Source organism: Hemiscyllium ocellatum, chromosome 15, assembly GCF_020745735.1.
Source record: "Hemiscyllium ocellatum isolate sHemOce1 chromosome 15, sHemOce1.pat.X.cur, whole genome shotgun sequence".
Classification (NCBI taxonomy): Eukaryota; Metazoa; Chordata; class Chondrichthyes; order Orectolobiformes; family Hemiscylliidae; genus Hemiscyllium; species Hemiscyllium ocellatum.
In genome coordinates this window covers 51,454,602-51,477,307 of record NC_083415.1, presented here as the reverse complement: position 1 = coordinate 51,477,307, position 22,706 = coordinate 51,454,602, and the positions used below count along the sequence as shown (strand labels likewise).

The following is a 22,706-nucleotide window of genomic DNA, read 5'->3' as shown; positions in this document are numbered from 1 at the left end:
TATTGCATGCAAGTTTCAAGGACTCTTATGGCATAGTAGTAGTATCATGACCTCCGAGCCAGGAAGCCTGAGTTCAAGTCCCATTTGCTCCAAAGGCATATAATAACATCTCTAGACAAGTTGATTGGAAAAATATCTAAGTAGATGCAAACTAAAACTGTGGTGTTTGGGGCTAGAAAGTATGCCTATTTTTAAACAGCTTGTTCAAATATTTTATGACCTGATCCAGAGGTAGATCCCAGCTGAGAATTGAATGCTCGCACTTTATAATTGTAATATAAAAATAATCAGTTCAAAAATAATTTGTGTGTAGATTAGTTTTAGTTCAATCATTCAACAACTGGTTTTTTGGAATAGAATAATTGCTTCAATTTACAGCATGGAACTGTCTGTTAAGAAGCAAATCACTAAATGTAACAAGATATCCAGTTAAATAGAGCCATTATTTGTGTGACTGAACCTCATTTTTAACCTTTTATGTACTGTGACAAATTCATTCATATGTGTCACAAACAAGGTCAGCTTTATTAAAGCATTTAGAACACACGAGCCTTTAGACTAATTGGTTCATTTTAGTTTTGTTATTGTCCCATACATTGCCTCCACTTCAATACAAGAACTGGAGCAACCTGCCTGAATTTGTAAACTTAGTAATCTCCCCTAACTAATTTGAATGGTACTCTTTTTCAATCAACTTTCAATCAGCTATGTTCTTACCAAAGGTAGGTTACAACGTTATGAACTATTCCATGGTATTGGTCATATTGTACAGAACGGTGCATTTGCTTCAGAATTAGAAGTTTTTAGGTTAAATACCCACTTTTCTCGAGCATAAGAATCTAGCTTGAAGCTTCATTGTAGTACTGATGGCGTAAGTGAGGTGTTACCTTTCAGATGAGCTGTTAAATCAAGGCCCCAGCTGGCACCTCAGGAAGATGTAGAAGAACCCCTAGCACAACCTTGAAGCAGAGCTGGGAGCATCCCTCCAGTGTCCTGGCTAATATTTAACCCTTCAACAACATCTCAAAAACAGGTTATGTGGTTGTTAATAATATTTTGTTTATGTGAGTTTGCTGTGTGCTAATTAGCTCCTCTGTGAGGTGCATTCCAATTGTGGCTACACATCAAATATACGTGATAGTCTGTGAAGTGTTTGGAGGTGGTGAAAGGTGTTATGTAAATGCTAGTCCTTCCTCCTCCAGTCTCTTATTTGCAACTGCTGAGTGTTTCTGTTCCTTTTCAGAATGTCAAGAAGAAGATGTATGGGTGTACTGAGGCTTTCCTTGCTGATGTCAAGTGGATATTGCATAATTGCATCATATATAATGGTGGTAAATATCATAATAGTCTACTAGAAAATATCCTCCCTTTGTAAAATCTGGCCAGTTACTTTAGTCTCCAGTTCTTGATTGCCACTTTAGTAAAGGAACACTTGATTCTTAAGTCCTTGAATTAACTTATATGACTGGTAGTAAGTTCAAATATATCTAAATTTATGTTACTTTTAGAATCAATCATAGCGAATCATCATTTTTAAGTAGTTGGATAAACTGTACTAATGTTTAAGTTTAGCATCACAAAGTAAACAAATTTCTGTAAGTTTGTGGCTACATGTACTCAAAGATTTGACCCTTTGCCCTTTACATGAACTGAAGTAATAATAATCAAAAATCAGCTACAGAAATAACTATTTAAAAGAAATCTGCAGTTGACTGAACATGGATCAATTGTAATTGTGAGGTAAATGCTGCATTTGGAATCTTACTGTCTTCCAGTGTCTTTGTGTTTGCTAGTAAAACCTTGGTGGTTTGGTAATGTACAATTTTGTGTACAGTTTCCTCTAATATTGTGGAGGTTCATGTCCAAATGTTATTATTACTTGAACTGCCATTGATTTACTTCCTCTTTTTGAACTTGTATAACTGCCATTCTTACAAAGTGCTCTCTCTGAAGTTTGATTAAACAACTTCCTTTTGTGAAACTGTACAGTGTGCAGCATATCCACTCCAATCTAATTGTGATATGGTAAATGTCCATGGCTGTAAGAAAGGATTCTTCTCCTGTGGACTTGGACAACTTTAAACTCAATGTTAAATTGGTTGTAACCAATTTTTATTTTGCTTCTGGTTTTGTGCTGAAGACCCTCAGAGACCTTTTGTGAAGGAGTCAAAGAAAATGAAGTGAACTTTAGGCTATTACACACTGGAAAGCATTGCATTTTCACCCAACTTTGTCCATGTTCCCTGGACACATTGGTGTTGATCAGCAGGGAACACTAAAGAATAACCTGAAGTGGAGCCCTTGTTTTATTTCCTGTGTCTCCTCCCCCTTTCTTTCCATTGCTGGGTTAGGTTGAAACTAGTTGCTGATGTTCTGGCTGTGATCTGCTGCCTTGGTATGGACTGAAGCTTCATCTGGAGCCTTTGTGTGTGCTACATATCTGGAGTATTTATTCTTTTTATAGATAGAGGGAACTTGCAGTAAAAGAGTATGCAAATGGAATGTGTGAGAACGCTTTGCTGTTATGAATGCAAGTTTCTCCTTTGACTGAAAAGGAAAGTACATTAATTTAAAATATGAGTGACTTTGTTTAAATGACTGCATAATTCGCCTTTTCTCATTGTTCTTCCTTCCTGGTCATGCTGAGTTGGCTTATTGCCAAGTTATTTCTGTTTGAACTTCGGCACTGTCAGCTAGCTTTTTCTGAAGGTCGCAGGTGTAAATTTTCACCCAGTTTACTTCCATCCGTATATCAAATAGATGAGTGCTCCAGACATAACAAAGAAAATGGACCTGACAATATCTGGCTGGAGTGCTTCAGTTCTATGCTCCAGTCCTTGCTATGCTTTAGTTAGTCCCAGTGCAGCTCTAATACTGGCATCTACCTAATAATAGTTGAAGAATTGTCTTACACGTTACATAAAAGTAGGACAAATCCACCCTGGTCAACTTCCAGCTATCCGCAAACTCCCAATTATTAACAACCTGTTAGAAAGGATCATGAAGAGTGCTCCAATAAGCACTTAGTTGCCATTAATATTCTGTGTTCTGCTTTTGCTGCAACTCTCAGTACAGCCTTGGTGCAAACATGGACACTGCTGAATTCTTGAGTTCAGGAGAGAGTTACTGATCTTGACATCAAGGAAGCTTTTGCCTGAGCACGGTACCAAGGAATAAAACTGAAGTCACTGGGAGTTGATTGGGAGAGAAAATAACTGGAACAAAGAGAGATGGCCATAGTCATGAGACCATTCATTTTGGTTTAGGTCACTGGTGCAGGAGTTTGTCAGGGCAATATCACCAGGCCCACTGGCTTGAACTTAGTGAAGAATCGCTCTGAAAACATGTGGTCATAAATGTGGCAGATTGCTGATGAAAGAAGTCCATGCCCATGTGCTGCAAGACTTGAATTCAAAATCTAAGGTAACAAACTACAGTGGATGCTAGAAATCTGAAATAAAAACAAGGTACCAGAGAATCTTAGCAGGTCTGACAGCATCTGTGGAGATAGAAACAGAATTAAGGTTTTGAGACCAAGGCTCCTCTTCAGATTGAAATGTTAGTTCATTTTCTGTCCTCATGGATGCTGTCTAACCTGCTGAGTCTTTCCAGCATTTTTTGCTGTTAGTTTGATCCCAGCTTTAGCTGATAGTTGGAAATTACTATCCTCAGCACAGACTATGACTGTCTTCAAAAATAAGAGTCCTGAACTAGCCCTTTCCTGACATCTGTGTTGTTGCTTCAGTAGATCTTCTGTTGTAAACCTCCTTGGCTTCTGCATGGACCAGTAACTTTATGGACCAGTGACATAAGTGCTAACAGTTACAATTCGGAGACTGGGTATTTTGCAGCAAGTATTTACCTTCCAACTTCAAAAAGATTGTACAGCCAACAAGGAACTATAAATAGCAGTTCTGCTCTTTGTTGCATCACATCAATGCAACTTATTCTCCATTTGTCTGGTTGGGTGTTGCTCCAACAACTCTTCAATTTAGAGACTATTAAACACTAAGCAACCTGTTTGATCAGCTCCCCATCTACTGGCTTAAACATTCATCGCCTCCATCACTGGAGTAGTGTGCAACTTGTAGGATCGCCTGCAGCATTTACCAAGGCTGCTTCTGCTGAACTTTCAAAACTGATGGTTTCTATCCCCTGAAAGGCTAACCGCAGCAAGAGCAGGGGAATGCCACCAAGTTTTTTCCACTTGCTAAACACCATTCTGAATTGGAAGTATATTGCTCTTCATCTATCATTATGGATATAATTTTGAAAGTTTAATTTTGTCATACTCTTCTCACTGTAAATTTGATGTCTGAAATAATATTTTCAACAATACATTGATATCTGCAAGAAGGAAAATTTAAGGAAAAGGAAAAGTTCTTGCTGTTCTTTGAAAAAGTGCCATTGGTTCTTTTATGTTCATCTGAACAGATCAAACAGGTCTTCATTCCCTTTTGAAAGATGGCATTTTTGACAATATAGCACTCCCTCACTCTTGCGCCAAAGAGTCCATGTAAATTACACGCTGGGTCAGTTCTAAATGTACAACCTTCTAGTTGGTAGGTGAGAGTGCTGCCACTTTGCCAAGCAGACCTGTAAAATTGTGCAATTTGTCAGATGTGCTCTGTTAGCAAATTAAATGTTAATACTGTAGGGTTCTGTTTTTAAAATCAATAATAGATTTTTGTATTGCAGCCAATCACAAACTAACAGCAACAGCAAAGGTGATCATTAAAATCTGCGAGCATGAGGTAAGTATAACAAGACAGTTGCATCGTGTTTTAACACTGCACTTCTGGTTTATAAAGCATTATTGGGGAGTGCAGAAGGATCTTTTACTCTGTATTGTACTGTATTTTATATGAAATAAAAACATAACGTTAGCTGTATCGTTCATACCTTTCTCTTTCAGACGCTGAAAGTTTAGGCTGACCTTGTTCATTAGATTCTTCATATGAATCGATTTTATTTCTCTTTTTTTAAACACTGCTGTTCATTTCTGTCTTTCTGATTTTTAGCATTCTTATTTGTTGTACCTTTTCAGTTATGTTGAGACTCAATCATTTCAGGTGATTGTATTCTTTTTTTTTAAAAATAGATGAATGAGATTGAAGTTTGTCCAGAATGCTACTTGGCAGCGTGTCAGAAGAGAGACAACTGGTTTTGTGAGCCTTGTGTAAGTTTAAATTTTCTGGAGAAACTAAATGACAAACCTCAGTGTGTATGGCAGCAGTTCTGGTCGTCTATTCATCAGACAACCAGCTTACTTCATTGTTGGTATTTTCTGTTATTCAGAACCTTGACTGTTGTTAGTGATCTTTAGAATTCTGCTGTACTGAGCTACATATTATTGCAAGGTATATGTGTTCACAAAGCAAGCAAATACACTTTGGCTTTAAGAATAAAAGAAAAATGTCAATTTAAATTCTCAATGTATTCAACAATTTACAGCAGCGGAAAATACCCTCCAGTTGACTTCAGGAGCTGCATTTAAAACCAATCAGATCTTCAACTGGTGTGCGGATTAACTTGGCAATAGTTAACTTTCAAAGATTCGAGAAACAAGAACCATAACACCTTGTGTCTTCAAAAGGATGAATGATTTTGCATGTACTTCAGTTTCACTAGCAGAACAATATGTTGGCTCAGATGTTCCATAGCTTGAGTTGTTGGATGACTGGAGTTGTGGGTCGAGATAAAGTTGACTACAGGGGACTTTCCCAGGAAACTGAAGACAACTGTGGGAAAATCCCCTGTGTTTTGAACTCTCTCTTAAAAAGGCCTCAAAGTCTAAGAATTCTGAGTGCCTCAACTCATTATTTAAGTTTAAAGCTATCCAGAAAATTTTGGGTTTAAAAACCTGCTGTAGCTCCTGGACACCTATTAAACTGAAAGCCGGACTCCCAAACCTAAAGGAACTGACCTCCAGGCACTGATGCACCCATCTCCTCTATTCTCTATTCTCAACTCTGAACCCAGTCCAACATCCTACATCCCAACCTATCCTAAGCACTCATTCACTCACCTGACAGCTAACTAGTCTCACACACCTAACACACTGCCCCCTTTCCTATCCAGCTGTTAACTTACTGCTCACTTGCCTTCACTCTGTCACTGTCAAAGTGCCTTTGGGATCTTTAATGGCTGAAACAGTGCTGTATCAATCCTGGCCTGCAGTGCTGCTCCTACACAGAGCAGATTTCTCACTGGCTTCCGCTGGAAGCATTCCAAAGAGACTTGAAAAATCATAACAGGTGAAATGTGTAAGTTGTGAAGAGGATTACTGTCTGTCAAATCTGTTCCAAAGTTGATCAGACTTTCTGGATCATTTATAGTCATAGTTAGGCAGCATGAAAACAGATCCTTTTGTCCAACTCATGATGCTATGTTGACCAGATATCCTAAACTGATCTGGTTCCATTTGACCCATATCCCTCTAAACCCGTCCTATTCGCGTACTCATCCAGATGCTTTGTAAATGTTGTAATTGTACCCGTCTCCTCCACCTCCTCTGGCAGCTTGTTCCAGACTTGCACCACCCTCTGCGTGGAAAAAGTGACCTTTTTAAATCCTTCCCCTCTCATCTGAGTGAAACTATCAACATTTGACATTTGTTGATTGTAACTGGAAAACTGACAGTAACTTCAGGCCCCTGTTAAATATAGAAATTTGGGTGATTCTCTGCTCCACTATGACATGATCTTGAAAGTCTCTGCAAATGGAAATCTTCAGAAGTCACTGAGTTGTTGTGAGCTGCTAACCTTTTCCATTCCACTGTAACCTCCTGATTTAAAATTATGCCTTGTTGATATAATTACCTGGATTTTAACAACATGCTGAGTCAAAATAATTGTTGACAAATCTTCCTGCTCCTGAAAAACTCATTTTAATATTTATCAATTTCCATAAGATTAAATCTTTGTTTCCTATCATCTTTGTCCTTAATCCTGCATGTATGTTCTAATCCTTGTGTTGCTGTCTTTCAAAATATATTACAGTACGAGAACTCATCAATGTTTGTTTCTTACTGCTCTGCTGTCTGTGAGCATCTTTCAATGTGATTCGGTGTTTAGCCTGTTTAATTACATCATAGTTGCTCCTGAAGAACCCTACAGCCAATGCCAGAGTCACAATAATGTTGAGAAAAATTTAATCCATGCCATCATTTTTTCTTTATGTTCAATGGCAAATACTATCACTTCACCTCAGATTGCACATTTGAGTTGGGGTTGTAATGTCAGTAGCAAGGGCAGGGGTGGCTATTGATTTCACACGAGTGCCTTTGACCAATGCATTCTTCCCCTCCCATCCTCCAGCCCATAAACCAGCAGTTGTTTCCAAGCTCCCTGCTGGGTGAGCCCCAACAGCAGCTGGGTTAATGTCAGCAGTGTTGAGCTGAGACTGAGGCTGAATATGAATTGCCCACTTTAGGGCCTCAGCTGGCAGTAGGTTTGAATCATTGTCCATAGATGTAATTGGGGAGGAGATGGGAAAGTGGTGTTGTACCTGCCTGTGACTGTCTTGCCCAATGAATTGTCCCCCTCTTCCAGTGCTCCCAAACACACCATGGAGATGAGTACAAAATTCCACCTATTTTACCTCAAAGCCTGTGAGTTTTCTACATTCTTTCTCACATTTCCCTTTGAAGATAAATAGTTTTTCTTTCCTATACCTTTCATTTATTTTGTTTGTATCTCTAACTTCAAATTTGATCAGTTGTCTTTTCTCTAGTGTTGTAAGTCACTGATGTTCAGGCAAAGCATAATAATTGCATTCCTGAGTATTTACTCAACTCATAATATCACCTTTGTTGAAACACTGCTGTAATGCAGCACTCAACATCTGAAGGAAGTTGTGATAGACTGCCACCTTGGGTTCAAAATCTATAATGCCTGTTCCAGAACAAATCCAATAATTGATTGACATGCTGATGAACAGTTAAATATTTATGAAATTTCCATTCCCCTCTCACTCAAGGCAGATTGTCAGTCTACATTCTTGCAAATGAAACTATGTAAGGAACCGATACTTCAGTTCCCCCTCACCCTGAAGTACAGCAGCTCCTAACTCCGAAAAGAGCCAGCAGATTGTTCTCCGTTCTCATGGTGGATGTACTGATTGAGTTGGCCTTTCAAATGCTTCCTATACATGTCATGTGGACACTGTTGATGCAAAGACATGCTGCTATATTCCATTGAAATTCTATGTTTTCCATCCTGTAATGGTATGAGAATTGCAGTTCTTAAGCCATTATAGAATAATAGAATCCTTAGTGTAGAAAGAGGCCATTTGGCGCATCAAGTCCATGCTGACCCTCTGAAAAGCATGCCACCCAGACTCAGCATCACCCCCCCGGTCCCCACTCTATCCCTGTAACCTTGCATTTATCATGATTAATCCATCCAGCCTGCATATCCCTGGACACTGTGGGACAACTTAACATGACCAATCCATCTAACCTGCACATCTTTGGACTGTGGAAGGAAACCAGAGCACCTGGCAGAAACCCACACAGAAAGGGAGAGTATGTGCAAAGTACACATAGATGAGGTGGAATCGAATCTGGGTGCATGACATTGTGAGGCAACAGTGCTAACCACTGAGCCACCACTGGAGTCATTTGCACTGAATATTATCAACCTTCCTACACTGTTCTGTTCTTTTATATTTTGTGTTTAGCACTGCAGAGATATCCAAATAGTTCTATTTTTACGCAGTAATATTTATAGATTTATCCCTTTTTTATTTATATGTAGAGTAATCCCCACCCTCTTGTCTGGGCTAAACTTAAAGGTTTTCCCTTTTGGCCTGCAAAAGCACTGCGGGACAAGGATGGACAGGTTGATGCACGCTTCTTCGGGCAACATGACAGGTGAGAATTAAGCTGTGCTCTGGTAAATTTTCTTGACAGGATTTCTGTAAGTCAGTCTACATAGGAAACTGATTTAATTTGGTTCCCTTAGTGGACTCCCATTCCTTAAAACAATTACAGTATAGCATTTGGATTCTGTATTATGGAATACTATTTCAGGCAACACCATGTACACTTAAAACATTCATTTCAAGCTTCTAATGTGTTTTTGTTAGCAATTTGGTCCATAATTTCAGCAAAATGTAACTTTATGGCCGTGAGCTGTTAATGCTATGTCCACTTAACATGTGATGGATAAAGAACCAGCACTATAATTTAGTTTCTTTCTAAGCTCAGACTGTATCCTAGCAACAGTACAGCATTTTGGTAAGGTACTATTAGTTTCAGAACTGTCACTGGTGCTAATAATCATTGGAGCAGTTAAATTTAAGGCACTGCACAAGAAACAATTGGTTTAAGTGCATTTTAAAAAAAAAAATTCATCCTTGTATCATTTAAAGTATCGATACACTTGAGTAGCTGATTGTAACAGTGTCAGGATTCATAAGAACCTAAGAAATAGGAGTAGACAATCTGGCTCGATGAGCCTGATCTGCCATTCAATATGATCATGGCTGATATTTTTGAGGACTCAGCTCCACTTATCCAACCTCTCACCAGAACTCTTTCTTCCTTAACTATTCAAAAATCTATCTTTGCCTTAAAAACAATGGGGTAATTCCATTTGATGTGTTGCTGTTTGCTTTTGAGTGCTGTTTTAGTTTGGCCTTCTTATACCAGCAATTTGAAAACAAATTCCTGTTTCCTAAAACTAAGGAGCTGAGCTAAAAAGACCAGGAAAGTTGTAGTCCTGGTCTTCACTGTAGAGAACAGCTTAATCCTGAAAGTTGCCACCCAGGTGGATAGTGCTGTTAAGAAGGCATACGGTGTGTTAGGTTTCATTGATAGAGGGATTGAGTTCCCGAACCGCAATATCATGCTGCAACTATACAAAACGCTGGTGCAGCCACACTTGGAATATTGTGTACAGTTCTGGTAGCCCCATTACAAAAAGGATGTTGAAGCATTTGAAAAGGTGCAGAGGAGATTTACCAGGATGTTGCCTCATCTGGAGAGAAGGTCTTATGAGGAAAGGCTGAGAGACTTGGGCCTTTTCTCATTGAAAAGAAAAAGGCTAAGGGGTGATTTGATAGAGACATACAAGATGATCCGCGAATTAGATGGGGTAGACTGAAAGACGTTTTCCTAGGATGATGATGTCAGCTTGTAGGAGAGGGCATAACTACAAATTGAGGGGTGATAGATTTAAGACTGATGTCAGAGGGATATTCTTTACACAGAGAGTGGTAAGGCCGTGGAATGTCCAACTTCCTAAGGTAGTCAGCTCAGCCACATTAGGGAGATTTAAACAATCCTTAGATAAGCTCATGGACGATTATGGGATACTGTAGGCGGACGAGCTGAGAAAAGTCCATAGGTCAGCGCAACATCGAGGGCCGGAGGGCCTGTTCTGCGCTGTATTATTCTATGATGGTGGTATAGTTAGTCTTGATAGTTGTGGCAAAAGCAGCATTTATGGAGAGGAATGTTTAATGTTTCAATCAATGACCTTTTATCAGCAGTGACTGTTTTCGTTGACCTGAGATGTTAACTCTGTTTTTCTCCATAGCTTTTCCATGACATGCTGATTATTTCCAGCCATTTCAGATCTTGTTTCTGATTTCCACCATGTGTAATATTTTGCTTTTGTTGCAAGTGTGGATTGAGGGCTCCATTTTGGCCAGGACACCAGAAGGACTTGTCAGCTCTTCACTTAAATAATGCCACGTTAGCCAGGGAGCTCAAACGTGGTTTCTTTTAAACTCACATGGAAAGTAGCTCCTCCATATCTTTCATGGTGAAGCATTGAAGTACTAGCTGAGATTACAAGCTCCAATCTCCTGAAGTGAATGAATTGTTTTTCTTAATAAATATTTTTATTGAAAATTTAACATTTTTACAAGTTTACAAATAAAAAAAAAACAATTATAAACATTGATATACAATTAAATCTTAAATAAATAATAACCAAAATTTATCAAACAAAAAATACCGAGGAAAAAAAACAAAACTTAACTAACTACTAGTCTAACCTACAACTGACCAGAGTGTGTAATTAAGTCTCTTACATCATTCAAAGAAGAGAAAAAAAACAACGGATAACACAGAAATCGAGTAGCGAGATACATGGTCGGAATGTATTAACATCAAATCGTAACAAAACCCCGTATTCGTGCGGGATTCCTCTCCCAAGGGGTCCCGGACCAGCCAGGTTCGCCGTCTCAATTAAATAAAAGCCCTTGTTAGGATGGCCGAAATATCTGTATTTATATAATTCAAGAAGGGCTGCCATATTTTGTGGAATAATTCGGTCTTTTGGTACACCATATTTGTAAGGAAGTCAAGGGGAATAAATTCCATGATTAATCTCTGCCAATTTGAAAGTTCAGGGGGGCCCTCAGCCACCCAGTTTACCAAAATACTTTTCCTTGCGCAGAAAGAGAGAATAGAAAATAATCCCTTCCCATGCATATCCAGGGAGGGTAGGTTCGAAAAGCCCAAAAGGAGAGATACAGGGTCCACTCTAATTTCCGTTCCTAAGATTTCTGTCAGAGCACTTGCTACTTTAGTCCAATATCTTCGGATCTTATGACAGGTCCATAAGCAATGTACAAGAGTGCTCACCTCTAGTTTACATTTGGGACACATTTGGCAAAAATGAAGGCACGAGCATCTCCAATCGGTCTGGTGCTATATGGGCCCTATGAAATATCTTCAACTGAGTGGCCTGAGTTCTGTTGCAGATGGTAATTCTTCTGGCGTTTTCCCAAATGTCATTCCACGTTTCTATAGAGATTTCCAGTCCCAAATCCTGATCCCACGTTTTAAGCAGATTGTCCATATCTCCTGATACTTCATCATGTAATAAATGATAAATAGTACTGACAGAAGATACCCCCATTGGCCACAGCCCTCTACGTTCTCTATCTGATTTATAAAGGCTACCTAATAACGTAGTCTTCTTCTGTATATAATCTCGAATTTGGAAGTATCGAAAGAGGTGTCCATTAGGTAATCCAAATTTCTGACGCAGCTGTTCAAAAGACATCAGGACCCCTTTAAACAGATCCCCTAAAGAGGAGATACCCCTGGATCTCCAGAGTTTGAAAGTGGCATCTGTAAGCCCTGGTTGAAATCCCCGTGGTCCCACTATCGGAGCATAGGGGGATGTTTTATGTGAGTTGCCCTCATTATGCCGCATTATATTCCAAGCTTTAATTGTGTTTAGTATTATAGGGTTTTTACAGTGGTCCGTAATGATTTTCCTCTTGTCTGAAAATAAAAGGTTAATAAGTGGGCATTTTACTTGAAGCCTCGATGTCCAGCCAGATTGGGTCTTGTCTGACCCGCAATCAATCGGCTATGTAACTTAATAGGGAACTTAACTGATATTTCCTAAAATCTGGGAAATCCAATCCTCCCCTTGCCTGTGGAAGCTGTAGCTTCTTCAGCTTAATGAGGGGCCCTACATGATTACAGATAAAGGAACCCAACCAGCCATATAATTTACTTAGTACCAGCCTCAGCAGCATCACCAGAAGCATTCTCATAGGGGATAGGAGACGGGGCAGGACGTTAATTTTAATTAGTGCTATTCTACCTCGCCAGGAAATTAGAAGGTGTCCCCATCACTGGAGGTCCTGCCTTATCCTTTTCAGTAAATGCACAAAGTTAGTCTTGTGTAACTGACCAAATACTGGGGTAATAAAAATGCCTAAATATAAGAAACCCTCCAGGGACCACCAAAAAGGAAAGTGGGATCCATCCAATAAATGGGATATACTAGCCAGGCCACCCGTTGGCATAGCTTCCGATTTTGAGAAATTAATGTTATAGCCTGAAAATACACTAAATGTATTAATAACTTGGATTAAGTGAGGCACAGACATCAAAGGATTACTAAGAAATAAGAACATCATCTGCATAAAGGGTAATTTTATGTGTACCTGTCTCAATCCTCGGGGCCGTTCTATTAGGGTCATCCCGTATAGCTACTGCTAGTGGCTCAATTATTAGCATAAATAGCAATGGTGAAAGAGGACATCCCTGACAGCAGCCCCTATCCACACTGAAGCTATCTGAGCCTAATCCATTGGAAATCGCAACTGCTTTGGGATCACTATACAGTGTTGAGACCCATTTGGTAAACACCTTTCCAACGCCAAACCTTTCCGATGTGTAAAACAAATATGACCATTCAACCCTGTCTAATACCTTTTCCGTATCTGATGAGACTACTACCCCTGGTATCTTTCCCCGATGGCAGGCTTGAATCATATTCAAAATCCTTCTAACGTTATTGGATGATCTACGGCCCTTAATAAACCCCGTCTGATCCTCCTTTATGATATGTGGCAATACCCTTTCTAGCCTCAATGCTAACGTCTTAGAGAGGATTTTAAAATCTACATTTAGTGAGGATATTGGTCTGTATGATGCGCAATCTTCTGGGTCCTTTCCTTTTTTGAGGATAAGAGAGATATTCGCCTCTTTCAGCGAAGGCAAGAGACAGCTCTGACTGTATGAATAGTTATACATGTCCATAAGTGGACCAGCCAATATTCTTGTAAATTCTTTGTAGAATTCAGCTTGAAAGCCATCTGGGCCAGGCACCTTACCACTCTGAAGTTGCTTGATTGCGTCAAGTATTTCTTGGATTGTTAGGGGAACATTCAAGACCGATACCTGTTCTGGAGTTAGGTCTGGAAAGGTCAGGTTTTTAAAAATGTCTGCATCCTCCTAGTCCTGTCTTCTCAATCCTGCGATTTATATAAATCCGAATAAAATTTTCTAAAGATTGCTTTAATCCTTTTTATGGTCATGAGTCAGAATACCCGTACTTTCCTTGATAGATGTGATCGTTTGAGGGTCCGCCTTTTCCTTTGCGAGAAATGCTAAGTATCTACCCGGTTTATCGCCAAATTCATATAACCTTTGTTTTGCAAATAATATTTCCCTCTTAGCCATTTGGGTAAGCATGGTGTTTAGAGCTGTCCTAAGGGCCATAATCCTTTGTAATTTGATAATATAAGGTCTGTCAACATGTGCCCTTTCAGCCGCTTTTAAGCGAGCTTTGAGCAGACGCTGTTGTTCTCCCTTTAATTTTTTCTGGGTCGCTGAGTATGAGATGATCAAACCTCATGCGTAAGCTTTGATGATCTCCCACATCATTGATGGGTTGCTAGCTCTGAATAAATTTCTAAAAAAAGTTTTAAATTCTTGACAGAAGTACTTTACAAATTTACTGTCTTTCATCAGGAAGGGGTCCATACGCCAATGCCGGGGGAATGTCTCATTGTTCCTTGCCTTGATTTCCATATATACAGCAGCGTGATCGGAAATTGCGAGACTACCTATTTTACAGGATGATATGGAATTTTAAAAAATCGACGGGGCTAAAAACATATCAATTCTGGTATGACATTTATGTGGATTGGAGTAAAAAGAAAAATCTCTGCCCTGTGGATGAAGGCATCTCCATACATCTACCAGTTCTAATTCTTTGTTCAAATCCACCAGTTGTCTAGATCTGGGAGATACTCCTGCAGTACTCATGGGAATCCTATCTATTTCCAGATCCATAATACAATTAAAATCTCTCCTTTATAATTGTATGACGAGCACCGAGAGCCATCAATTTTGAGAAGGCTTCCGTTATAAATTTAAAAGGATGTGCCAGGGGGGGCAATACAAATTTAAGATCCTGTATTCCTCTCCATGTATAAAGGCTTTAATCAGAATATATCATCCAGATTCGTCTTTTATCTGATTTAGGATTTTGAAAGGGAAATTCTTCCAAATAAGAATAACAACTCCCCTGCTTTTTGAGCTGAAAGAAGAGAAAAAGGCCTGATCAAATCCACCCTGTCATAATTTCAAGTGTTTTTTATCCAATAAGTGTGTCTCCTGTAGGAGAACTATATCAATCCTTTCTTTCTTGAGGTTTGATGATATTTTCTTCCTTTTTGACTGGTGAATTACTCCCCTTGACATTCCAGGTGCACCACTTAACCGACTGATCAACCATAATCGTCCAGGCAAATCCGAGACCCCTCAGGAGGGGAAACCTTATCCAGAACATCTCAAGCATAGAGCATATAAAATTCATAAAAATAATGGCTCTTTGATACACTCACATCAATATACTAAAAAACTTTTTCGAAATTAAAAAAAAACGTATTTAAATGGAGATTATCCCCCTTGTTCCCGGGGGAATCACTTCCTTTCCAAAAGTCCATCATATCTTCTCCCAACCAGTGTGCCCCACCCTTGACCCAGGCGCCCCTCAATAGGATGAAGAAAATTCAAAGATATTACAGAGCTAGAGTTAACAGTAAGCACCCTACCTCCCCCCACACACACACACACACACACACACACAGATATATTTGGTAATGTTAATACCATGTATAAACATATATAACTATAAAATTACACCATCAACAAGTAATAATTAAATATAATAATACAAAATAACAGGGGAAAACAACCCCGCTCCTAAAGACAGAAATACAATAGGATAAGGTAACCACCTCCCCCCAACAACATTAACTAGACCCCCCCAGGCCTACATATATATTTTAAAAAAAAGGGGGAGAAAATCGCTAAGTAGAGAACAAATAAATAAATCCCTCTCTCCACCCCCGAAGATAATATTAAACAATAAGGTTAAAAAAAGATTAATATTAAAAAAAAAGGGGGATGTAAACCAGAGTCGGGGGAGAGCAAAACAACATCAATTAACTCTTAAAATTTATCTAAGAGAGTCCAAAAATTCCTTGGCCTTCTCCAGTGATCCAAAGTTATACATGGACCCTTCATGGTTAAAGCGTAGCATTGCCGGGTAGTGCAAGGAGTACTGAATATTTAAGTCCCTTAAATACTTCTTTGCTTCATCAAACGCGATACTCTTTCGGACCAGAGCTGGGGAAAAGTCTTGGAATAACATAATCTTGGCTCCTTTATAAATCATGGTTTGGGGATCTTTCCCAAGATTTCTGGAAGCTTCTAAGAGCATCTGGCCTCTCCTTATAGCTCTGTAGCCGGAACAGGACCGGGCGGGGGCGCTGTTTCGAGCTGGGCCCATGTATTGCAACCCGGTACACCCATTCCACCCTTACCTGGCCTGATCCAGCCTCCAGACTGAAAAACTGTGGAAGCCACTGTTCGAGAAATGCTGTAAGCTGGCCTTCCTCCTCCCGTTCAGGAAGGCCCAGCAAACGAATATGTTTTTCAACGACCTTGAGACCGAGGTCGTCAGTGTGATTCTCTAAGGTCCAGACTCGCTGTTCGAGAGTCCATACCTGATCCACAGCTGATTCTGCTGTAGTCTTGGAGGTCGCGGCCTTTAGCTCCGCCCCTCCGACTCAGTACTCAATTTCCTTGATGTCTCGGTCGTGCTTTTGTAGCGCAGCTGTGAGTGAGTCCCGTCGGCTCTGGGATTCTTCGATGAAGGCGTAGCTTTTCACATTGAGTTTAGAGATTATTTCCACAATGCTCGCCACCGTAGATAAGATCCCTGGGGCGGCTGCGGATGCCTCTGCTGCAGCTGCAGTGAAGGAAGGGTTCCTGCCTGCTGAGAACTGTGGGCTCCCTTCCCTTTAGTCATTTTTGCTGGAGATTAAATTGTTTAAATTCAGTACTGAGCAACTAATTACATTAAGTAAAAACTATTTTGAATGATTTGGTGAGTGTGGTGGAGGCGGTGACCCACTTTGCCCAAGTCTTGGGAGGGGCACTATAGACTCAGACTTGCTGGGCTGCCGCCACCTTGAATCCCCCCAGGTCAAGAATTGTAATGAGCTCAGGGTAACAAATATGTCCAGGACACTAGTCCCTTCTAACTTCCTAAATGAAGGTACAGTCTTATTTCTGTATCTCACTGAGGCATGGTTTTCTTAACAGATTCATCCTGCTGCTTGTACTATTGTCTAGTACTGTGGCCACCTTTCCAGCAGTAACCAGAATTTATAACTTTCTATTCTATTTTTGTATTTTTGGTGACAACAGCAATGCATTAATGTAGCATTTTCTTTGAAATGAGATATCCCAGAGATTATCATATAAACTTTTTTGAGTTGAAAATGTGTTGCTGGAAAAACGCAGCAGGTCAGGCAGCATCCAAGGAACAGGAAATTCGACGTTTCGGGTATAAGCCCGAAACGTCGAATTTCCTGTTCCTTGGATGCTGCCTGACCTGCTGCGTTTTTCCAGCAACGCATTTTCAGCTCTGATCTCCAGCATCTGCAGACCTCTCTTTCTCCCCATATAAACTTTTTTGCCAAGCTAAAGATTATTTGAGCCGTTTAGTCAATGGGCAAGCTGTAATCAGTGCATTAAGAGGGGAAATGCATGGGAGAAGTGGAGAGAAATTTAGGAAGTTAGTTCCAGAGCATGGAACAGAGGGAATTGAAGACAAAGCCACCAATAGTGGTAAAGAAAATTGGGAGTGTGAAAGAGGCCAGGTTTGGAAGAGTGCAGTTCTGTGGGTCCTGGGCTTCGGGTGATTACAGCAATAGAGAAGACAAAGACATGGATTTGAAAACTACGTAAGGATTTTAAATCAAATGACTAAGAGTACCAAGAGTCATTGTAGGTCAGCGAGCACAAGAGTGAATGTGACTTCATGTGAGAGGGCAGAAAATGACACTGTTGCTCCCAGGAATTTCTCTTGTACTTAAGCAGTTGAATAAAAAAAAAGCAGCTATTTATGAGAAGGTCACCTGCATATTTTCTTAATACTTTTGTTGTTGGAATGTGGAGTTAAGAAAACCAGAATTGGAAAAGATATACAGTTGTCCTTGAAGCAAAGCAAATTATCTTGATTTCAAATTTACAAATACATTTTCTCTTCTAAATGCAGGGCCTGGGTTCCAATAAACAATTGCTACCTCATGTCAAAGGAAATTCCCTTTTCTGTGAAAAAGACTAAAAGCATCTTCAACAGTGCAATGCAAGAAATGGAAGTTTATGTGGAGAACATTCGCAAAAAGTTTGGGGTATTCAATTATGCACCTTTCCGGTCACCGTACACTCCCAACAACCAATTTCAGATGTTAAAAGATCCCCAGAATCCAGCAGCAGGGACTGCTAAACCTGATAAATATGAAAAAATGAAATTAAACTTTGATATGACTGCATCACCGAAGATAGTTCTCAGCAAGTCCATGTTGATCAGTGGTCCCAATAGGAGAATTTCACTAACGGATATGCCCCGCTCGCCCATGAGTACAAACTCTTCAGTACATACTGGTTCTGATCTAGAAACTGAACCTGCCGAAAAGAGTATGAAAGCAGTTTCCAGTCACTTCAGTGCAAGTGAGGAGTCCATGGATTTCATTGACAGGAATACAGGTATGATTCCCCAATGTAAGAACCTGGGTGAGTAACTGACAAAGAAAAGAGGACTTAAGTTTGCTTCATTTTCTAAAGGCAGGTGAGGCAGTCAATGGGAGGTTTAAAGTCTCTGGCTGTTAGAGCAGAACTTATGCTTGGGTATTATTCCAATAGTGAATTCAGATACACGTGGCTGCATCATTTAGAGGCAGAAATGGTTCATGCTGGTCAATTTTACATAGACATTCCAGAAAACGTGTGCAGCTTTAGCAAACTTGGTTTGAAAATAGATGCGCATGGATTTTAGATAGTGTTTCATTTGAATGGTGGATACTGTATTGTAGAGGTGATGTGCCAGTGTCACCAGCATCTAAGTGGAGGTATTTGCTAATTTGTTGGATGATTTGCTAATAATCTTGATGTATTCACAAACTTCAGAGACTTGTGCATCATTGTTTACACCAAATGAGCAAAAGGGAACGTGGGGATGCTTGATGAATTCCCATTGAATATGGAATTTATCTAGTGAATTAAATATATCATTAAAAATGAAGTTACTAGTTGTGCAGGAGTCCCTTGTAGGCTTGATGGATTCCATATTCACTGGTTAAACAGACTGTTCTACTCAATGACTGTACAGCGCGTGCAGTTATTGGAAAACAACCTTTAACCCCCTGCTGACTTAATGTTCAGTTGTGGCACAGGTTGCAAACATTTTGTTCAAAGCCTGGAATTCTCCGCCAGCTCCACATTGACCCAGTTTGTTTCCTCTTTCAGCTTCTCCTGGATCTGTGAAGACGAGTCAAGCTGGCAGTGTGTCGGGCAGCCCAAAACCTTTCTCTCCTCAGTCCTCCACTCCCATTGCTGCTAAATCGGAAAGGACTTTGAAAACCCCTCCTACGGGCAGCATCCTTAACCTAAACCTTGGTTAGTTACGACCATAAAATGTTTTTCCATCGGTTTTGTAGCATTTTTGGTCAAAGTGCAGTGAGATAAACAGACTGGGTGGGATTGTGTGTGTGTGTGTGTGTGTGTGTGTGTGTGTGTGTGTGTGTGTAAAAGAAATGGTCTGGGCTTGTGTATGACATCCTGGAAAGACACAGAATTAGAAGAGACTTTGGAGCAAGATGTGTAATTTCTTTTTGAGGGATATAGATGTACAAAAATAAAAGTATGTCATCCTTTTTAGAATTGACCACCAAGTTAATGGTTCAGTAGACTCGCTCCTATTGTGTACAATCCCAATTATTTTAGATACACTTTTTTTTTATTTGATGTCTGAAGGTTGTAAAGTATGCAGAGAAACAGTAGACAACTTTTCCAAAAGGTTTGTATATACTGAACACATGTTTGTCCAAGAACAGTTGTTGGGGATACAAGACTATCTATTTTTTACAAAAGTGTTCATGTCTTCCAGCACCACTACTGTTCATTTGAGTTTTCATCCTAAGATGCCAACCTTTTATTTAGGTTCTCTTTGTTGGTCTAAGAAACCTCATTTTGATGAGTTAACTGATTTAGCAAACTGAGCAGGTGCAGGTACCATCTATGGAGAGTGAAGCAGAGGTGTTTCAAGTCTGTGACCTTTCATTTGTATATCAGGGTTCCGATGAAAAGTCAGAGACCTGAAACATTAATTCTGTTTCTCCACAGATGTTGCCAGACCGCCTGCGTCCTTGCAGCATTTTCTGCATTCATTTCAGATTTCCAGCATCTGTAGTATTTTGATTTTGTTTGATTAAGAAGACTCCTTGTGTCAAAGTTTCAATTATTTATAAGGATGTTGCCAGGGTTGGAGGGTTTGAGCTGCAGGGAGAAGCTGAATAGACGGGCTATTTTCCCTAGAGAATCGGAGGCTGAGGCATAACCTTTTTAGAGGTTTATAAAATCATGAGGGGCATGGATAAGCTAAATATACAAGGCCTTTTTGTCGGAGTGGGGGTGGGGGTGGGTGGGTGCAGAGTCTAACACTCAAGGGTAAAAGTTTAATGTGAGAGGGGAAAGATTTAATAGGGACCTAGGTGGCAAATGTTTCACGCAGAGGATGGTGCGTGTATGGAAAAAGCTGCCAGAAGAAGTGGTGGAGGCTTGCACAATTACAGCATTTAAAAGGAATCTGGATGGGTATATGTATAGGAAGGTTTAGAGGGATATGGGACAAATGGGACTAGATTAATTTAAAGTATCTGGTCAGCTTAGGTGAGTTGGACTGAAGGATCTGTTTCTGTACTGTTTATCTCTCTGACGCTCTGGGGAGCACTTTGGTACACAAATATGTTGTGCCAATGGCTGACCATGTGATAGGTTGGCTCAATGTCTTTTCAAATATTGTTAACACAAAATTTTGTCTTGCTTTCTTACTAATGTTCTGCTTTCTCTTCTCATTACAGATCGCAGTAAAGCAGAGATGGACCTTAAGGAGCTCAGCGAATCTGTGTTGCAGTCAGCTCCCGTGCTCCTCACTTCACCAAAAAAGCAGCCAGTACGGAGTAGCTTCCTACTTAACCTTGACAAGACAATAGAAAGTTGTAAAGCCCAACTAGGTGTGGATTCAATAATTAATTTTGTTTTTCTGCTTCAAGAAAGCATTTGTAAATGTCATTTTTGTTTTAGGAGGGAGGGCCTATAAATTAAAAGACTGGACTTTGACTATTACGCATCTGAGGTTCAAGGTTGCTTAGATACAGTCTAGGCACATACTTGTCAAGTCAGAGTTTTATTCCAACTTTATATGTCCTAAAACTCTGAACAATTACTTGTACATGCACCCAGTTGCGTTCTCACCCTGCTAATAATTAATCACCATCTGAACCCAACTCCCATTTGGCTTCTGGCATCCTTGAAAGACTCTATGCTACCAGATGATGTTAAAAATTTCCTTTCACTCTTATTGGTTAAAAAGACATGAAAGTTGGCATTGGCTGAGGTATGTGGTGTTGGCAAGGCAAATATATTTCCCCACACCTTTTTGTTTTGTCAAGATAGAGAAGTGAACATTAATGAGCAGGCTAACGTTCTGGAAATGAATTGCTGAAACCCATCTACTGAAGGGAAATCCCATTAGAATGATTTTAGAAGCAGAGATTTTTACTTGCTTCCATCTGGATTGGTGCCCAGCACACTCTTACTGAAGTTGCCAGCATTAAGTCAAAATTTAAAAACAAACAAAAATCTTTGTTTGACTTGCAAATTTACTCTGGTCTGTTTCATTTCTGTTCAGTTCAGTGCAAAGATTATTTTATTTGTGCTGAAGATTTATTGCTAGCTGGCTGAACGAAATACTCAGCTTGTCTTGCTTCAATACACATTCTACTCCCTATTCTAGCGAAGCACTCAGTCACATTTATCTTAAAGCCACATTTACAGTACATTTCAGGGTTACAAAGCCATGTACACCAGAAATGGATATTTAAGTTCATAGTTGATGCTGATAACTGATTTTAACCAAGGTTGTAGTTTTCCTACCTGAGGAAATTAACTACAGATCCTGCTTCTGATAATATTCACTGACAACTGCTGGAAAAAAAATGCTTGTGTATAACATCTGATGAGGATCCCTCCATAATCAAATAATGCAGACTGCTGTAGCACAAAGCAATATCATCGAAAATTATGATTGGTTATTTGAATCACCAGAGGATTTTTGGGAATACTTACAGGAAGAAACCATACCTTCAAGAGATGAAAGGTGACTGTTGAGACGCAGATATTTTTATGCAGTATGGCCCTCATTCATTTGAACACAGCAGCCATGACATGTTGAATGGGACCTCTTTGTAATCTGTTTTATTTTGTTATAAAAGTGTCTTCCTCTTTCACCTTTTTCCATGTTACATGCGGGGAGGGGGGGGTTCACCCCAGTCACCATTGTGTCAACCATCATGTTTGATTTGGCAGCTTGCTGTGCCTCCTTTCGCTAACCCTTGCCCATTTGTCAAGGTTGGGACCAACACCAATGCATGGTGTTTGTCTGCACCAGTGGCTGGGAACTTGTTGGAAAATCTATTCTTTCATATATTAAGCTCTCATTTGTTACAACGTCCTTAAGACTAATATATATAGTCCATGTCAGAATATATCCTTCAGTAACATTTTGATTGTTACTGCATTGCATTTATGACCGATCATGCCCTGGTGGAGATTAGAATCAATGTTATAAAGTTCCATTAGTAATCAACATTTGGTTCTGCACTGAAAGTCACTAGTGAGATAAATCAGGAATAAAGTAAAGCATTTTCCACTGTTTGTGATGCATTGAGGTTAACCAAAAGCAGAAAGTGTGGATGAATTTTAGCAGGGAGTAGTGTATGTGTACTCTGATATTCGGTTCTTGGATACTGTTGTAAATCCTTAAGGTTTTATACCAGTTAAACTTCAGATTTTAGATCTCTGGATT

General features: G+C 39.7%; 1 protein-coding gene across 8 annotated transcripts in view; it reads left to right on the top strand.

Annotated features, from left to right (window-relative positions):
* zmynd8 (zinc finger, MYND-type containing 8) overlaps positions 1–22,706 on the top strand; it is a 170,478-nt gene that overhangs the window by 125,664 nt on the left and 22,108 nt on the right. For 6 of the 8 annotated variants that reach the window (XM_060836462.1, XM_060836465.1, XM_060836463.1 and 3 more), the window contains 7 exons: positions 1,244–1,331; positions 4,699–4,754; positions 5,102–5,179; positions 8,760–8,875; positions 17,838–18,328; positions 19,088–19,237; positions 20,701–20,853. In XM_060836462.1, coding sequence (XP_060692445.1) covers positions 1,244–1,331; positions 4,699–4,754; positions 5,102–5,179; positions 8,760–8,875; positions 17,838–18,328; positions 19,088–19,237; positions 20,701–20,853 — 1,132 coding nt within the window. The remainder of the gene's footprint in view (positions 1–1,243; positions 1,332–4,698; positions 4,755–5,101; positions 5,180–8,759; positions 8,876–17,837; positions 18,329–19,087; positions 19,238–20,700; positions 20,854–22,706) is intronic. The other 2 variants (XM_060836466.1, XM_060836464.1) reach the window with 1 other exon arrangement.